We start from the raw sequence: 18116 nt of genomic DNA, 5'->3' as shown, positions 1-18116 counted from the left end.
GCACCGAAGTGCCTTGAGATTCACTCACTCTTTGGGGAATGTTTATGATGGCCACGTGGAACAGTTCACTTAAATGTCTAATGGAAGATAACCATGGGATTTATGATTATCCAGTTCTCAGGGCAGCTTGTAAAGGAACCACCTTCACACTTGTGTATTGGCTAAAATCTCCATTCTGACTAATATGAGGGGTCTCTACTGCTTTTATTCTACTTGCCTTGCCTAAGGGGATTTAGATGTTGCTTTGAATTGAATGTTTTCACTCTTACTTAATAAAAGCTTCCTTTTGAAACACTTTATTGCAAGAGTCCTCACGTTCTTCAGCTAGAAGGATAGAAAATCCTTACAGTTGCCTTGACTGATGATGACTTTTTCAATGCCCATGGTTTTCAAGTGATGCTCCAACTATTTTTCGATTCCAACCAAGGGGTCTATTATATTGGTACCATCGCTTTCTTTTCCCACAGTTGTTCTATTTCTATTTACAGTCCTTTGTATTTTGTTATCTTCTCCAGTTCTTTCTCTTGTATTCTGCTATCTTCAAGTACTGCCACATCCACTATCCTGGTGTTGTTGTTGTTTTTTGTCTTTCTTAAAAACAATTATTAAGTCTCAGATGTTATGTGGCAGGTTCTTGTCTATTTGAATTCTAAAATCTCAGGACACTTTATTTCCCTATGGAATTAAAATGGTTTTCACCATTTTTCCCCTGTTGGTTGTGAGGGTGGAACATTGGTTGAGCCCAAATTTCATTGCAATGTCTTGATCTTATATATGGACAGAATTGAACAATGATTCTTTTTCAGATAGTGCTTTTTCATCCAGCTTCATATCACCCATGTAAAGGAAATGAGATAGTCTGGCAGATATTTTGGATGTTTGTTAACTATGAGTTTGAAACTTTAATTTCAAATTTGAAATTGGTTCTCACTAACAAAATACTAGCTCACTTCAAAAGGCCGGTTTCAAAGAATAAAAAATGTATTGATAGAAATTGCGTGCAACTAAAAAGGATATATAATATGGAGTACAGGAAAACTAAAAATGCCCTTTTGAGGATCACACTCACTACTTAAAACAGTTGAAAGCACGATATAAGACCCTTCTAAAAGAAAAGAATAGTGTGGTTCTGAAGGAGTCATGGCATAAACTAATTAATCAGTCAGGACAAAAATTACCAGAGGATTGGGGAAACCTTCCCCTACTCCCAACTAATCAGGTACTGATTCATGCCTGGGAAGAATATTTTATATTTATATTTATATTATATATTTATACATAGACCCTGACTATGTAACCAAGGAGATCCAAATTAGTTTGGACCAAACTCCTTACTGGCCCCCTGTTAGACCAGAAGAGATAGCCCGGTTGATCGGAGCCCTCAAGGCTAATAAGGCACCTGATAATGCTGAAAATGTCCTGGCAGAAATAATCAAAAAGAACGCCAGTTGGTGGGCTCCACTTTTAGCATCTCTGTTTACATTTATCGATAAAACGGCCCATATGCCAAGAGTTTGGGGAGTAGCAATTATCATACCAATTTATAAAAAAGGTAATAGAAATGACCCAGACAATTATAGACCCATTAGTCTTCTGAGTGTTATTAGTAAACTGTATGCCAAACACCTAAACTATAAACTTCAGGATTGGCTGATTTCAGGGGGCTAATCAAACAATCTGGTTTTAGAGAAGGAAGATCAACAGTGGATCACACCTTGGTACTCAACCATCTAGTACAAAAATACATGTATAGTGTTGACTGACAATTTCCCCTCCCTGTAGAAACAGGCAATAAATCACAAGCTGGGTGCTTATGGGCTCTCACCAGAATTCTTAATGTCCCTAGGCTTTGAACAAGCAAAGCAAGTAGAAATCAATAGAATGAAGGACATGGAGTTCCAAGAAGAACTAAATATGTTGAATGTTGATTTTATTTATATAAATAGGTTGTCTCTTCACAGTACGGACAGAATCAAACAGGTTGTGTGGGAATCGGCAAGATATCTAAATGACATTCAAAACAAAGAATAGCTTTCTTCAGAGCCAGATTTAACATTCTTCCTTCAGCACTCCTCCAGGGCAGGTATAAGAGAACTCCATTAGCAGAATGGGTATGTAAAGGAGAAGATGAAGATATCTCACATGTTTTATTGTACTGTGAGCTATACAGAGTTCATAGGTCTGCATATATTCTCCCCTTACTAGAGAGATGCCAGGGAGGGCAGACAATTTTTATGTAGACTTTCTCCCCCAGGATTCACGCCCCTCTACCACGCAGGCAGCGGCAAAATTTTGTGTTGCTGCAATGTCCACAAGAAAAACAATGGTTACAGAATTATAGCTGTCATCTTGTACCAATTATTTGGACATATCTCTAACAATTTCTGGACGATTATATTTACTTCCATACTTATTGGCTTTTCACTCACGTAAACCAGGGAGTGACCTGAACAGTTTGAGAGCATGTATGTTATTATCCACTTTTAATGTCAGTACTTTTTAAATATATTTTAATGTCAGTTGCTGCTTTTTGACCGTTATAAAGATACATTGTTGTTATTATTATTATTATTAATAATAATAATGTTATTATTATTACTGTTATTATTATTACTGTTATCATTATTATTATTAAACTTCTGAAAGGAAATATGAAATGTCTATATATGAGTTTAAGTGAAAATCAGGATTGTTTCCAAATATAACCTACATGGTTAAAAATAAAACACACAAGTGATATTCCTCACATCCTTGTATTTACGGTACTTTATACACACATTCATATCACAACCATATCAAAAATTATAGCTCTTATATTTTGGGAGAAATCTTTTTTTTCTCAAATTGAAAGTTATTAATATATTATTTTAATATGACAAAAGACACCAGGATTGTATAACATTTTGTTCCTTTGAAAAGATGCACACACTATTCTATACACTACAGTAAATGTCCTCTTCAAAGGAGTTTCCTAAATTCAGTGCTACATTTTACTTTACACACAAGGTGGTGCTATTGCACCAAACAGTAAAAAGAGAGATTCGTTTACTTCAGAGTGATCCAGTCATTAGACAAAGGAATCTCAGGACAAAAGGCAACAGCTTTCAATTAAATCTTGAGAAATTGCCGAAGAAAATACTCTAGTGTGGATACCAAAAAAAAAAAAAACAACTCCTACTGGATTCTGATCACAACTATAATGGAAATTACAGCAGTTGCTTTACAAAGAATCTTATTGAATGTATGACATTCCCTGAAAGAGGCTGAGAAAATGGAAGCATCTCGTACTAGCAGGCAAGTGGTCTTGTTCTTTATTTCTCTATGTAGCTCTGGTATGTTGTGTGAACCATTCCGCTATTCAGTGCCTGAGGAGAAGAAAGCTGGGTCAATAGTAGCAAATGTGCTAAAAGATTTGAAAGTGGATGTGAAGGAGCTCTCTGCTCGCAGAGCACAGTTGATTTCTAAGAGTTCCAGGCAGGATTTCCAGCTGGATCCTCATTCTGGGAATATAATATTGAGGGATAAAATTGACCGCGAAGCTTTGTGTGGTCTGAGTGATCCTTGCACTCTATTCTCTGAAATTTTGCTGGAAAATCCTCTTCAATTCTTCAAAATTGAAGTTCAGGTAGAAGATGTCAATGATAATTCCCCTATTTTCTCTCAGAATCAATTCCTTTTTGAAATACCTGAACAGACTCCCATAAATGCACATTTCCCCTTGGAGACAGCCCACGATTTAGACAAAGGAAAAAATGCTATCCAGAACTACATACTTAGCCCAAGCGAATATTTTAAGCTAGACGTACAAAGTCAAAACAATGGTAGGAAATATGCAGAACTGCTTTTGGCAAAACCATTAGACCGCGAGGTGATCCCTCAATTTATCCTCACCCTGGAAGCTGTGGATGGAGGGATCCCAAGGAGAACTGGCACAGCACAGATAATTATTGATATTCTGGATAACAATGATAATGTGCCCCAATTTGAACAAGCAGTGTATAAAGTGCAGCTAATGGAAAATAGTCATCCAGGTTCATTGGTTGCTAAAGTTGAAGCCACTGACAAAGACATTGGATCCTATGCTCACATCATTTACACTTTTAGCCAAGCACCAGCAGATGTACTCCGATCATTCAGGTTAAACAATCATACTGGGGAAATTATGCTCGTAGGGAAAATTGATTATGAAGAAAATCATAATTATGAACTCAGCATCAAAGCCACAGATGGTGGAGGATTGTCCGCTTACTGTAAAGTTCTTGTTGACATTGAAGATGACAATGACAATGCTCCAGAAATAATTGTATCATCCATCACTAATCCTTTACCTGAAAATTCTCCCCCAGAAACACTGGTGGCACTTTTTAGCATCAGAGATCAAGACTCCGGAGACAATGGCAGAACTAACTGCAACACTGAGAAAAACCTGCCTTTTATATTAAAACTGACTGAGAACAATTATTACCAGCTTGTGACTCAACAGCCATTGGACAGAGAACAAATGTCACATTATAACATCACCATCACAGCCACCGACCAAGGTTCTCCCAGACTCACTTCAATGACAGTTATTAGCATTCAACTTTCAGACGTCAATGATAACCCTCCAATGTTTGAAAGAGGTTTCTACAATTTGCACTTACGAGAAAACAACATTCCGGGACTGCTCATTGGATCAGTCCATGCTGTGGATGTGGACACAGAACAGAATGGCAAAGTAACCTACTCTCTTTTGTTTGGAGAGATCAGGGAAGAGCCTGCATCATCTTACATCTCCATCAACTCTGAAACTGGGAACTTGTATGCCATTCGATCTATAGATTATGAGGATATACAGGATTTCCAGGTGATGGTGAGGGCTGTAGACAAGGGCTCACCTCCCTTGAGCTCAGAAACAGTGGTCCGAGTTTTTATCACAGATGAAAATGACAATGCCCCCTTCGTCCTCTGCCCCCTTCAGAACAGCACTTCTGCATCAAATGATCTGGTTCCCAGGGGAGCAGAGACAGGCTACCTAGTCACCAAAGTGGTGGCAGTGGACAGAGATTCAGGACAGAATTCTTGGCTTTCCTATCAGTTGCTGAAGGCCACAGATCCGAGTCTCTTCGCTGTTGGGACTCAGAATGGGGAGGTGAAAACCATGAGGCCGGTGAACATCCGAGACAGTTTCAAACACACTCTTATTGTGGCGGTTAGGGATAATGGGCATCCTCCTCAGTCTGCCTCTGCAACCCTAAGGATTCTTCTGGTGGACGGCTTCTCTGATCCTTACATGAAAATTATGGATAATCCTAAGGAGGAAGTCCCACAAGAAGGAGATCATACTCTAACACTGTATTTGATTATCTGCTTGGTTGCCATCTCATCCATTTTTCTGCTTTCTGTCACTGTGTTTATTGCAACCAAGTTTCAGAAGCGAAGGAAGTTCATAGGAAGTTCTCATTCCACAGGGAATTTCCCTGGGGGACCAAATTTGCAAGACAAGTGTGTTGATCCTAATACTGGGGCATCTTCCCAGGCCTACAGCTATGAAGTGTGCTTAGCTGATGGGTCTCTGAGCAGTGAGTTTAAATTCCTTAGGCCTTTCTTTCCTGTTTTTACTATGGAGCATCAAAAAACTCTGCTGAATCCACAGATTCGTAATGATTGCCAGGATCTTCCTAATCAATCGGATGAAAATGAGCACATATCCCAGGTGAGAATAATTATTAATGGAAGTACATTATAAATCTATATGGTTTGAGTAACTCAGAAATTATTAATTTCTAAAAATAAAAGATTGTCTATTAATGTACGTTGCTGTGAATTTCCAGAAAACTAGATTGTTTAGGGTAATGTACTGAGAAATTTGTATTGGTTTTACATGTATTTTAGTTTCTATATGGGTATTTATCCTGTGTTGTAATTGCACTAAATGTACTTTGGTAGGTGAGAAACTTATCAAATATATACTGCCTTAAAAGAAAATCATACAATTCCTTCCCAGAAGGAAACAATTTGCAAAGTTTTTCAAATTTGGAAGCTTCAGCTGACGCAGTGTTCAGTGTCATGGGCAATTCTTGTGGCCTGAACAATGGCCCATGTAATACCATTGCTCTGCAATCTGCATTGGCTGCCTGTCTGCTTCTGGGTCCCATTCAAGGTATTGTTAATCACTTTTAAAGCCTTTCATGGCATGGTTATTTGAGGGACCATCTTATCCCACTGGGATTGGCCCATCCCACCCGTGCCAGCAGAGGAGGCCCTGTCATTGTGCGAGCCCTGTCTGCCTTTTCTGCTCTTGCATCTGTCCTCTGGAACATCTTGCCCCCTGGTGTGAAGTCAGCCCCAACCCTCCTATCCACAAGGGCCTGAAGAACTGACTCTACCAGTAAGCTTGGGGCCCCAATAGGGGAGCATCACAGTGGAGGTGGTTGATTGATTGATTAACAACAGATTCCACCTCCCCATATCGTGTTTGTGGATATTAATTGATGTTTTTAATATTTTTACTTTAATTATTTTATTTTATTTCTGTTTTTATTTCTAATTCTTTTTTTTATTTTCTCTGATTTTAACCCACCAAGTATTATCTCGTATTAAGACAGGTGGCTAATAATTTTTCTTTCTTTCTTATAATCCCTTTATTTCGGGTGTAATTGGGGGTGGAGTTGGGGTGACTGAATGAGCGTTTACTGGCTAGATTCCCTTCTTGATGCCTAGACAAAGTTTACAGTAGATATTTTCTCTTTGTGCCCTGATAAAGAAACATCTGTCACTGACTAGGGCTGAACTCTCAACCTTCCCAATTGGAGGCAAGAATCTTCACTTCTAGGCCACCATACCGCTTCAATAAATTTGATAAATAAACAATAAAATTTTGCGGCGGGGGGTGTGTGAATGGGAGTTTGAACAAAAGAATGTGGACTGAGTGAAAAACTATTTAAATAAAATTTGAGTATATTGATTAGAAACTAAAGGTTTTATTACGCAGCTCATGATCAAGGCTTGATCTGATTGGTAGAGAGTGCTACAAGTGGTTAAATGCTTAAGTAGGTCAGGATTTGGGGAACTATATATTAAAGACTTCCAGAAACATGTAAAACAAATTGAAGGAAAGAAGGAAACAAATACCTACTCATTCAAATAGCTTCTTTAGTCAAAATGAAAATTTTGGTTAGGCAGAGAATTGTTGGATTGAACAAACTCTTGCCGTATGGTCTACACGAGATTTCTGTTCAAAATAAATCAATCAGAATAGAACTGGAAGGGATCTTCTAGTCTAACCCTCTGCTCAAGCAGAGTTTCAGACAAGTGACTATCCAGTTTCTTCTTAAAAACTTCCAGAGATGAAACACCCACAATTTCTGATGGCAACCTCACATTATTCTAGCTTACCACAAAGTAGATTGTGATGTACTTTGCCAAATACTTTACTGAAATCTAAGTATACTCTGTCCACAGCATTTCACTGGTCTACTAACTTAATCACTTTGTCAAAGAAATAAGATTGGTTTGGCGTGGACTGTTTTTAACAAACCCATGCTGGCTTCTAGTTTAACGATTTGTTTTTAGAAGTTTGCAGATGTTTTTTGATTATCTTTTCCAGTATTGTCCAAGTACATTGTCCAATTATGAGATGGTATTTTGTTATGAGAACGATCTATCTCTTTCTCAAGCACCTGCAGCAATGACCTTGCTGGCTCCATGCTCTCGTGATCTTTGCAAACATTCTCCACATTCCATTTCCTTCCCACTAGTTCACTGGGAAATTGAAAAGCATTAGGTTTGAAAGAAGCAAAATGGTTCAATCTTGACACCAATTTCCATAGGTACAAACCTATATCATACAAGGCAAATCTCTAAGGTAACCCTACCTAACCCTAGCCCTCCTCCCCTTTCTCGCTCTCTCTTTCTCCCTTACATGCACATACACACCCAAAGTAGGAAGGCATAATAAGAAAAAAGAGAACAGAACAGAAATAGAATTCTTTATTGGCCAAGTATGAATTTATCTCTGGGACATAAGCTCTCAAGAGTACATGCAAACAACAAAGTGGTAACTCAGAGATGATAAATCATAAGATACAATCATAAATAATAAGATATGAACAATTGATAAATCATAATATACCAATAGCATCTGAAACATCCATACAAAAATATATCTGATAATAACAGAATAACAGACTTGGAAGGGACCTTGTAGGCCACCTAGTCCAACCTTCTGCCCGAGCAGAGAGATCCAACCTAAGCAAACTAAGGATAAATTTCATGACAGTGAAAACAATTAATCAAATGTAGCAGTTTGCCTTCCCAAGTTGTAGGTGACCCATCACTGCAGGTTTCAAGAAAAAAAGTAGACATCTATTTGTAACAGAATAACAGAGATGCAAAGGGACTTTGTCCATAACTGTCAAACTGGTGACCCATGGGTCGAATGCGTTACATGCAGGCCACACCCAATCTAGCTCCGCGAAGGGAAAAAACATTGCTAAATGTCACACGATGCCGCGAGTTGCCCATGTTATAGTCCAGTAATGGTGAACCTTTTTCACCTCGGGTGCCAAAAGCACACACGCGTGTGCTATCACGCGCACTTGCGTGACAACCACTCTAATTTAATGCCTCCTCCGCACTGTGCCTCCTACATATGTGCACATGATACCCCCCCACTGCCCCATGCATGTACACATGGTTTTCTTGGAGCATGGGGAGGGTGAAAACAGCCTCCCCTGGTTCCCCTCAGAGGCCCTCCAGAGGGCAGAAACGGCCCATTTTCCAACTTCCAGTGGCCTCTGGAAGGAGAAAAACAGCTTAAAGCACAAACTGGAAACCCGTTCCCAAACTGACATGCCCTGAGAAATGTGCCATAGGTTCGCCATCACAATTCTACTCTAACCCAATGCACAAGCAGGAGACTATTCTATTTGAGACAAAAGTCCATCTAATCTCTTTTTTAAAGCCTCCATGAAGAGGCACCCACAATTTTCCAAAGTTCCACTGGTTTATTATTCTCACTGTCAGGAAATTTCTCCTTTGTTCAACTGGCTTCCCTCCTTGATTAGTTTCCAAACATTTCTTTTTGTCTTGCTTTCTGATGCTTTGGAAAATAGGTTGATTCCTTCTTCTTTGTGGCAGCCCCTTAAATATTGTAACACTGCTATCTTGTCTCCCCTTGTCCTTTTCACTAGATTAGATATGCTCAATTCCTGCAGCAGTTCTTCATATGTTTTAGCCTCCAGCCACTAAATCATCTTTGTTGCTCTTTTCTGCACTTTGTCCAAAGTCTCAGTATACTTTTTATATTGTGGTGACCAAAACTAGATGAAGTATTCCAAGTGTGGTCAGAACAGAACAGAATAATAGAGTTGGAAGAGATCTTGTAGGTCATCTAGTCCACCCCCCCTGCCCAAGCAGCAGATCCCAACCCATTTCTGACAGATGGCAGTCCAGTCTCTTCTTTGAAAGCTTCCAGTGATGAAGCTCCCAGAACTTTTGAAGGCAAGCTTTCCCATTGGTTGATTGTTCTCACTGTCAGAAAATTTCTCCTTATCTCTAGTTTGACACTCTCCTTGATCAGTGTCCACCCATTATTCCTTGACCGGCCTTCAGGTGCTTTGGAAAAGAGGTTGACCCCCTCCCCTCTGTGACAGCCCATTAAATATTGGAACACTGCTATCATGTCTCTCCTGGTTCTTCTCTTCACTAGACTAGCCATGCCCAGTTCCTGTAACTGTTTTTAATACGTTTTAGACTCCAGTCCTCTAACTATCTGTGTTGCTCTTCTCTGCACTCTTTCTAGAGTATCAACATCCTTTTATAGTGTATTGACCAAAACTGGATTCAGTATTCTAGGTGTGGTCTTACTAGTATTAGTACATCATGTGATCTTGATTGAATGCCTCTGTTAATGCAGTTTTGGATTGCATTGGCTTTTTTGGCTGCCGCCGCACACTTTTAATTCATATTTCATTGATTGTCCATTGACTCTAAGTGTCAGATCCATAAAAGTGATACTGCCATTCAATTGGGAGGAGGAGGGCCTTGGGGTCAATTAATTGGCAGTACCTGTGACAACTGATATTTTACAACTGGTTTCCTGGCGCTGAAAGGCTTGAGATCCCATCCCCTTTTGGGGAATGTTTATGATGGCTGTGTGGGATGTTTTACTTTAATGGCTAACGAAAGACAGCCATGGGAATGTATGTTTATTTGACTCTCAGGGCAGTTGATAAAGGAAACATCTGCACACTTGTGTATTGGCTAGAACCTGCATTCTAACAAATAGGATGGGTCACTATTACTTTAATTGTACTTGCATTGCCTAAAGGGATTCAGATGTTGCTTTGCCTTTAGCGGCTTCCATTCTTCTTAATTGAAGGTTCCTTTTGAAATAATCCATTTCAATAGTCTTCACTTTCTGTGATCCCTCTCACAGTTACTGCTATTAAGCCTGGTTTCACACAATCTATATTTGTACTTTTGGTTTTTCTTGTTTAAATATAAGACTTTACTTTTCTCTACATTGAATTTCATTTTGTTAGATAGGAAGCATTATAAAGCAGTACTAAACTTCACATGATCTTTGTTCTAGCTCTCTCTTAATGTAGCCTAGGATTATATTGGCTATTTTGGTGGCTGCAAAAAAATTGCTCGCTCATATTTAAATAATTGTCCATGAGGATTCCAAGATACTTCTTGCAGTTACTGCTACTGAGCCAGGTTTCACCTATTGTGTACCTGTGCATTTGTTTTTTCTATCTCACATTTTTCTAGCTTCTCCAAAAATAGGTTGTGGTCTAATTTATCTTTTACTAAAATCAAAATATACTATGTGCATGGCATTTCACCAATCCACTAATCAGTTTGTCAAAGAATGAAATAAGATTTATTTGGCCTACTACTGGATCAGAATTAAAGAAGGGGATGAATGGGAGATTGCTTTTAATTGCCCTCTAGGATGTTTCCAGTTTAACATGCTTCCATTTGGACTACAGGGAGGCCTCACTGTGTTTATGTAGCTGATAAGTGAGGTTCTCCATGAACATCTATATAAGGGGTTTTTGGTATACCTTGATGACATATTAATTTACACCGAGACAAAAGCAGAACACATGAAGTTGGTCAGAGCAGTCCTGAACAAAGTCCAAGCAGCCAAACTGTACACTAAAGTGTCCAAATGTGAGTTCCACAGGGACAAGATAGATAAACTTAGGGTACCAAATATCCCATGAGGGGGGTGGAGATGGACCCAGATAAAGTGAGGTGGTGCTAGATTGGGCACCTCCCCACATGAGGAAACAATTGCAGAATTTCCTTGGCTTTGCCAACTTTTACAGGTAATTCATTCTGTTGTTTGCCCAGATTGCCCGCCTTATCACTAACTTGTTGAAAACAAAGACAAGCTGTCAGCCCTTGCTTCGCTACTTGCTTTCGGCTGTCATTGAAATGAGATGGGGGGAGGCATGATATTTGGGAGGGGAAGTTTTTTTTATTGAAAATTTAACAAACTTTTACAAATATTTCCCTCCCCTCCCCCACCCTCCCCTCCCAAACCCTCTCCCCCCTCCCTCCCCCCCGACTTCCCAGAGCAAATACAGGGTATAAATCTTTAACAATCATATTCTAAAGTGAACTAAAAAAAAACTTTAGCATCATCCTCACTTGTACTTTAACTTCTCTTTTGTTAAGCTAACTCTAAACAAGTTATGTCATTCCTTGCTTTTTCAGTCAAAAGCTATCTGGAGTTTCTTAGTCCCATATTTATTTTGAATATAATCAATCCATCTTCTCCAGTCCAGCTTATATTTCTCATCTGAATAGTCCTTAAGATATGCTGATATTTTAGCCATCTCTGATAAGTTTGTTACTTTTAATGTCCATTCTTGAATAGTAGACAAATCTTCCTTCTTCCAGTACTGCGCCACCAACAGTCTTGCTGCTGTTGTTAGGTTCAAAATCAAATTAGTCTCTATGACAGTACAATCAGGAGTTATACCTAACAAGAATAACTGAGGGGTAAACTTTATCCTCTTTTTAAAAATATTTTGCATAATCCACCATATTTTTATCCAAAATGCTTTAACCTTTTTGCAAGTCCACCATATATGGTAATATGTAGCATCAACACAATCACATCTCCAACATTTAGGTTGTAAATTCGGGTACATGCAAGCCAATTTTTTAGGATCTAAGTGCCATCTATAAAACATCTTGTAGAAGTTCTCTCTCAGGTTTTGGGCTTGCGTGAATTTTACATTTCTTACCCATATCTTTTCTCATGTATCCAGCACTATTGATTCTTCAAAATTTTGTGCCCATTTTATCATACAGTCTTTAACTAATTCTGTTTCAGAATCCATTTCTATTAATACAGGGCGGGGCATAACCTTTTCCTAGGGGGTCACAGCAAGATCGACAGCAGTTTACAACTTCCGCGACACCTCATTTTAAAGCCCATAAAAAACTGAATTGAATGAGCTATTAAATGTTAAATTTGCTTTAAGAATGGCTGGAAAATTCGATTCGGAAATGCAAATGCGACTCAGCAATTGTTAAAGGAAAACAATGTCGAATTTTGGGGCAATGACGTCTGGCCGGGAAATTCGCCAGATCTCAATCCGGCAGAGAACATTGGGGCCATAATTAAGGATTAAGGATGAAGTGGAAGCTCTGATGATTCAGGAGCAAGGTCAAAATCGATATTCGGTTGAAACTTTGAGAATGAATTTGGAAACTGTGTTGAAAAATCTGGAAAATCGAACGGAACTGTTTGAAGATTTGTTGTGTTCTTATCCACCTCGTTTGAATGCTGTTCGAAGGGCTAATGGTGGTCATACTGACTATTAAATCGTGTCAATAAACTCAGTTTTTGATGGGCTTTCGAATGGTGTATGAATTATTTGTGTTGTTATTACAAGTGTTGCTGTGACCCCCTAGGAAAAGGTTATGCCCCACCCTGTACATTATATAACCTTTTTATATGCCTTTGACTTTGATCCCTAATTTGTTTTAGTAGATTGTCCTCGTCTTGCGTAATACCAATTTTCTGACCTTTTTGGCCTGTAACTGTCCATACTGAAACCATGTTTGAATTATCTTTTCCTCTTTTAGTACATTCAAGGGTTTTAGCTGTAATACACCTCTTTCTATAGTAAGAAGCTGTCTGTATGTAGTTACATCCTGTTTTTGTACTATACTTATGTTCTCTATTGCATGTCTGGGAATTGCCCACATAGGTTATGTTGATATTTTTTCCAGACATGCAATAAAGCATTCCTTAATATATGACTTTTGAAAGTCTTATCCATCTTCTTGTCATATATTAAATAAGTATTCCAGCCATATATCAAATCATTCCCCTCAATATTCAGTAATCTATCCTGTTGAATTAATCCAATTACTAATTATTGATAAAACTACTGCTTCATAGTATAATTTTAAGTTTGGCATTTTCAAGCCTCCTCTCTCACGTATGTCTTGCGTTATTTTAAGTTTTATTCTCGGTTTCTTCCCTGCCCAAATGAATTTGTTAATACCCTTCTGCCATTCAAGCAAGTTTGCATCTTTTTTAGGTATTGGTATCATTTGAAAAAGAAATAAGAACTTAGGCAAGAGATTCATTTTCACTGCTGCTATCCTTCCCAACAAAGACAATTGTAGTTTTTCCCAATTTTTCATCTCTACCTGTATTTTATGCCATAATGGTTCATAATTATATTTATATAGCTTCCCATTTGAAGTTGTAATATAAACTCCTAAGTATTTAACCTTTTTAACTATCTCACATTCTGTTATTCTTTCTAATTTTTCCCTTTGATTAGTGTTCATATTTTTAACCAGCATCTTTGTTTTCCCTAGATTTATTTTAAACTCAGATACTTGGCCATATTGATTAATCATATTCATTAAGACCTTAATAGATTTCCCTATTTGGGTTAAACCAAGTCATTCGTAAATGCTCGTAATCTATATTCGTGATGCCTAATCTTAATTCCCTGTAAATCTTCTGATCCCCGCATTTTATTCAGCAATAATTCCAAGGTTATAATAAACAATAATGGTGATAGAGGACAACCCTGTCTTGTACCTTTCTCGATTTTAAAAGATTCTGTTAAGCTCCCATTGACTATAATTTGTGCTGTTTGTTCCTGATATATTGCGTTGATTGCTTGTAGAAAATACTCTCCAATTTGCATCTTTTGCATTGCTTTCATTAAAAATTGCCAATTAACTCGATCAAATGCTTTCTCTGCGTCTAGAAATATAAGCGCTGCGGGGACTTGGTTATTCTTTCCCAAATACTCCAATATATTAACAATTTGTCTTACATTACTTCTCATTTGTCTCCCTTGTATAAAACCAGTTTGATCATTGTGAATCAGTTGCTGAGTAACCAACATCAAACTATTTACTAGTATTATAGCAAAAATTTTATAATCTGTGTTGAGTAATGATATAGGCCTATAATTTTTTGGCTGACTAAGATCTTGATATTCTTTGGGTATCAAGGATATAAAAGCTGTTCTCCCAGATGGAGGTACCTTCCCTTCCATTTGGATTTTGTTAAATAATTCCTTAACAGGTTCTACCATTTCTAATTGTAAATTTTTATGGTAAACCGCTGTCAAGCCATCTATGCCCGGTACTTTCCCAGTCTTTATCTGTTTAATTACCTGGAGGATTTCCCCCAAAGTTATTGGTTGGTTCAATCTCTCACTTTGCTCATCCTTAACTATATATATTTTTTCTTTGTCCAAGTATCTATCTATATCTAAGCCTTGTATTTTGTCACCCTTGTACAATCCTATAAAAAATTCAAGGAAGGCCTTTTGGATCATATCCTGTTGGTAAACTTCTTTACCTTTGTAATATTTTTTTTATATTATGAGATTTTTGTTTCTTCCTGGTCATGTATGCTAACCATCTACCTGGCTTATTTGCATTGCAAAAAGTATTAGGTTTAGCATATAACAAATTAGTAGCCACCTGATCTGACATCAGCATATTGAATTGCGCTCGTAATAGGGCAATTGCCTCTTTTATCTTCTTGTCTCCTGGTTTGATATTAACTCCTGCTCTTTCTTCTTAATCTTTTCCTCTAGTTCCTTTCTTTTCCCCCCCTGTCTATGTCTATGTAACTTATTTAAATTTATTAGGACTCATCTCATAATTGCTTTGCTTGCATCCAAACCATTTCCATAGATGTACCCTTATTCATATTAAAAACAAAATATTCTCTCAACAATTTTTTACATTCATTGACATTTCTCTCATATCTAAATAAAGAGCTTAAAATTACTTAAAAATCACTAAACCAGCAGTGATTTATTAGCAAGCTACAGAGAAATAATTAGAACAAGCAGCCTGTCTGGACTTATTAATTGGGTCGAAGATAAGATTAACTGAGGAAATAGCTTCAAAGCATGCTAAAACAACGATGGCCTCGAAAAGTGTGGGGAGTTCCCCAGCTCTGACAAGTAAATTACAGTCATTGTTACCCCCCAACCCCCCTCGTCCTGCTGGAGAACCTTTAACACAAGGTTACAAAGAGTGTTAAATGATGCTTTAAAAGACCATGCAGCTGCGTTAGAAATTAAAATACAGGAGAAGATTTCTGCTGCTTTTAAGGAGATCTCGGAAGAGATTATGGGGTTAGTTCAGATTCATAACCAAGAAATTAGAGAAGATATTTTAGAAGCCTTTAAATGCTTATCTGGCTATGTATCTGTATTAGAGGAAAAAGTGGAAGATGTTAATGAGTCCAATATTAATCTGGAAACTAAAATGGATGCGGTCCAAGGCAAGGTTTACGATGCAGAAAATGAAATCACAATGCTGCAGTACAGGCAGATGGAATTTGCTCTGAGAATAAGGGGCCTTAAAGAGAAAAATCAAGAAAATCTGAAGTAGATTTTTTCTGAATTTGGATTTTGGATTTTAACTTTATTTATATGCCGCCCTTTTCCCTGAGGGGACTCAGGGCGGCTCACAATCCAGGGGGAGGGAAAAATACAACAAGATACACACATAAAGACAATACATCATTAAAGTGCAACAATCATACTATTCGGGTGGGGTGAAACCTTTGACCAACTGATGGGCCGGTCGGGAGGGGACTTTGACTGGCAAATAGACAAGATATATCATGTTAATTCATGGATTGCTACACAAAAACAACTCCCAAGAGACATTGTAGTATATTTTGCCACAAGGGATGTGAGGAATTTGTTACTACAAGAGTCTTACAAAACCAAGTTGCAGATTGCAGGCCAGCATGTGACAGTTTTGAAGGAAATTCCACCCAAAATGTTGAGATCCAGAAAAGACTATGCATTCCTAATGGAGGAACTTAAAAACCATCAGTTACAGTTCAGATGGGAAGCTCCAGCTGGATTAGTGGTCAACTACCTGGGACAAAGATATTGTCTTAACTCAGTTTGGAAGGCTAGAGATTTTTACAGCAATGTACTAAAGGCTGGTTACCCCCCGCCTCCAGGACCCAGAGAAAGGGAGCAAGAAGAACAGACCAGAAAGCAAGATACTCAAGGATCATTGCAGGTGGACCAAGTTCATACCCCTCTGGTGGAATTAGAAGGAGCCAAGGAGCAAAGATAAACCCGAGCAGTCACTAGACGTATGGAACAAGAATTAAAGAAACAACAAGCTCTGCAACAAGCTCACATAGTGGCTAAAGAAGCCACAGATTTCAGCGGTGGGAGGAGGTAGGCCGAAAACCAAACTACACGATTTTGAGATGGCTCTTAAAAAGCTTCAGGGAGCTAAAGATGATAACTAAATTCTTAACTTGGAATGTCAGTGGCTTAAATTCACCGCACAAAAGGAAGAAAATAAACCATTATCTGAAACAGTTGAAGAATGATATAATTTGCCTGCAAGAAACACATATTAGAACAAATGACCAGAAATATTTGATGAACGCAAGACTTGGACAACATTTTGTAACCTCTGCCCCAGAGAAGAAAAATGGTATAGTTATATACCTTAGAAATGATATGAAAGCTGATCTAATTGAAACAGACTCCCAAGGAAGATATATTCTAATAGAATAGAATTCTACTAGAAGGGAAAAAGATACTTTTAATAGGAGTATACGCCCCCAATCAACAAGATAAATTTTACAAGATGCTTCATACCAAGTTAATACAGTGGGACTATAGATCCTGCATACTAATGGGTGACTGAAATGGAATTTTGGATACCAAGAAAGAAAAGAAGACTCTTTAGCAAAATATTCAAATGTGTGCGAAATTACCTAAGTCTTTCTTCGATATGATGGATGATTTGGAGCTAAGAGATATTTAGTGAGAAAGAAATGCTAAAGAACAGGACTTTACATTCTTTTCTGATAGACATCAATCTTTCTCTAGGATTGATTTCATATTAACTACAAATGATTTGCTTTCCAAGGTAAAGAAGATGAAGATATGTTCCAGAGACTTAACAGATCATAACCCAGTTTGGATGGAATTGGAATATGGGAAGGACTCTAAAAGGGGTTGGAGGTTAAACGAAAATTTATTTGGGAGGGGAAGTTTTAAGTACAGGAGTGATTGCAAAAAGGGAGTTTTGTTCTCACCATCTACTGCGCATGCTGCAGATAGTGGATTTGCCCGCCAAGGCCAACTGTCCGGCATACCAACCTGATGATGCTTTTTGAAGATGGAACCAACATGACACCTGAGGGTTGTGTGGATTGGACTATGGGATGGGGTTACCAGGGGAAGGGAGTTGCGTCGCATATTGATATCTATGATTAAATGCACTTTTGCCTCAGATCTTGCTTTGCTTAGCTGCAATCTACTCATAACCAGAAAAAGTACTCTTAATTCTGCAAAATGGAGTTGAGTGGTTTCTTTCTTGGTTACTGAGGGAGACTGGCTTGACATTAAGCAAGATCTCAGTTTCTCACTCATCCCGGAGCTAATACCTTCCGAGGGGAGTGTAAAAAAATCCCAAATTTTCAAAAGAATGTCCCACCCAGGCAGTGACCAGGAGGATGACATGGGAGTGGCTGCATCCTCGTGCCCTTTGGAAACGGAGCGAATGGCTGGACTACACTTGGAAGAATGATCCATCTGTCCCAGGTGGTCGTTGGGAGTGGGACAGAAGTA

At 38.3% G+C, this 18116-nt stretch overlaps 1 protein-coding gene across 1 annotated transcript; it reads left to right on the top strand.

The window, feature by feature from the left end:
- The first annotated feature begins 3130 nt into the window (after positions 1-3130).
- LOC148044465 (protocadherin beta-16-like) lies at positions 3131-16599 on the top strand. Its single transcript, XM_087722127.1, has 3 exons — positions 3131-5695; positions 15613-15784; positions 16481-16599. Exons 1-3 carry the CDS (start codon positions 3272-3274, stop codon positions 16597-16599), a joined length of 2715 nt encoding a protein of 904 aa, XP_087578253.1. The 5' UTR covers positions 3131-3271.
- Positions 16600-18116: the final 1517 nt, after the last annotated feature.

This window comes from Thamnophis sirtalis, unplaced genomic scaffold (assembly GCF_051295495.1).
Source record: "Thamnophis sirtalis isolate CommonGarterSnake01/CBP01778 unplaced genomic scaffold, rThaSir2_p1.2 scaffold_8, whole genome shotgun sequence".
Classification (NCBI taxonomy): Eukaryota; Metazoa; Chordata; class Lepidosauria; order Squamata; family Natricidae; genus Thamnophis; species Thamnophis sirtalis.
Note: the sequence above shows the minus strand (reverse complement) of the source record. Positions and strands in the feature narration are given on the sequence as shown.

Excerpts from the sequence above, each read along its gene's own strand:
- LOC148044465 (XM_087722127.1), top strand. The coding sequence starts at position 3,272 with ATGGAAGCATCTCGTACTAGCAGGCAAGTGGTCTTGTTCTTTATTTCT. Across the intron at positions 5,696-15,612 it reads AAAATGAGCACATATCCCAG|GAGATCTCGGAAGAGATTAT; the intron begins GTGAGAATAATT and ends GCTGCTTTTAAG. Across the intron at positions 15,785-16,480 it reads TAAAATGGATGCGGTCCAAG|GACCCAGAGAAAGGGAGCAA; the intron begins GCAAGGTTTACG and ends CCCCGCCTCCAG.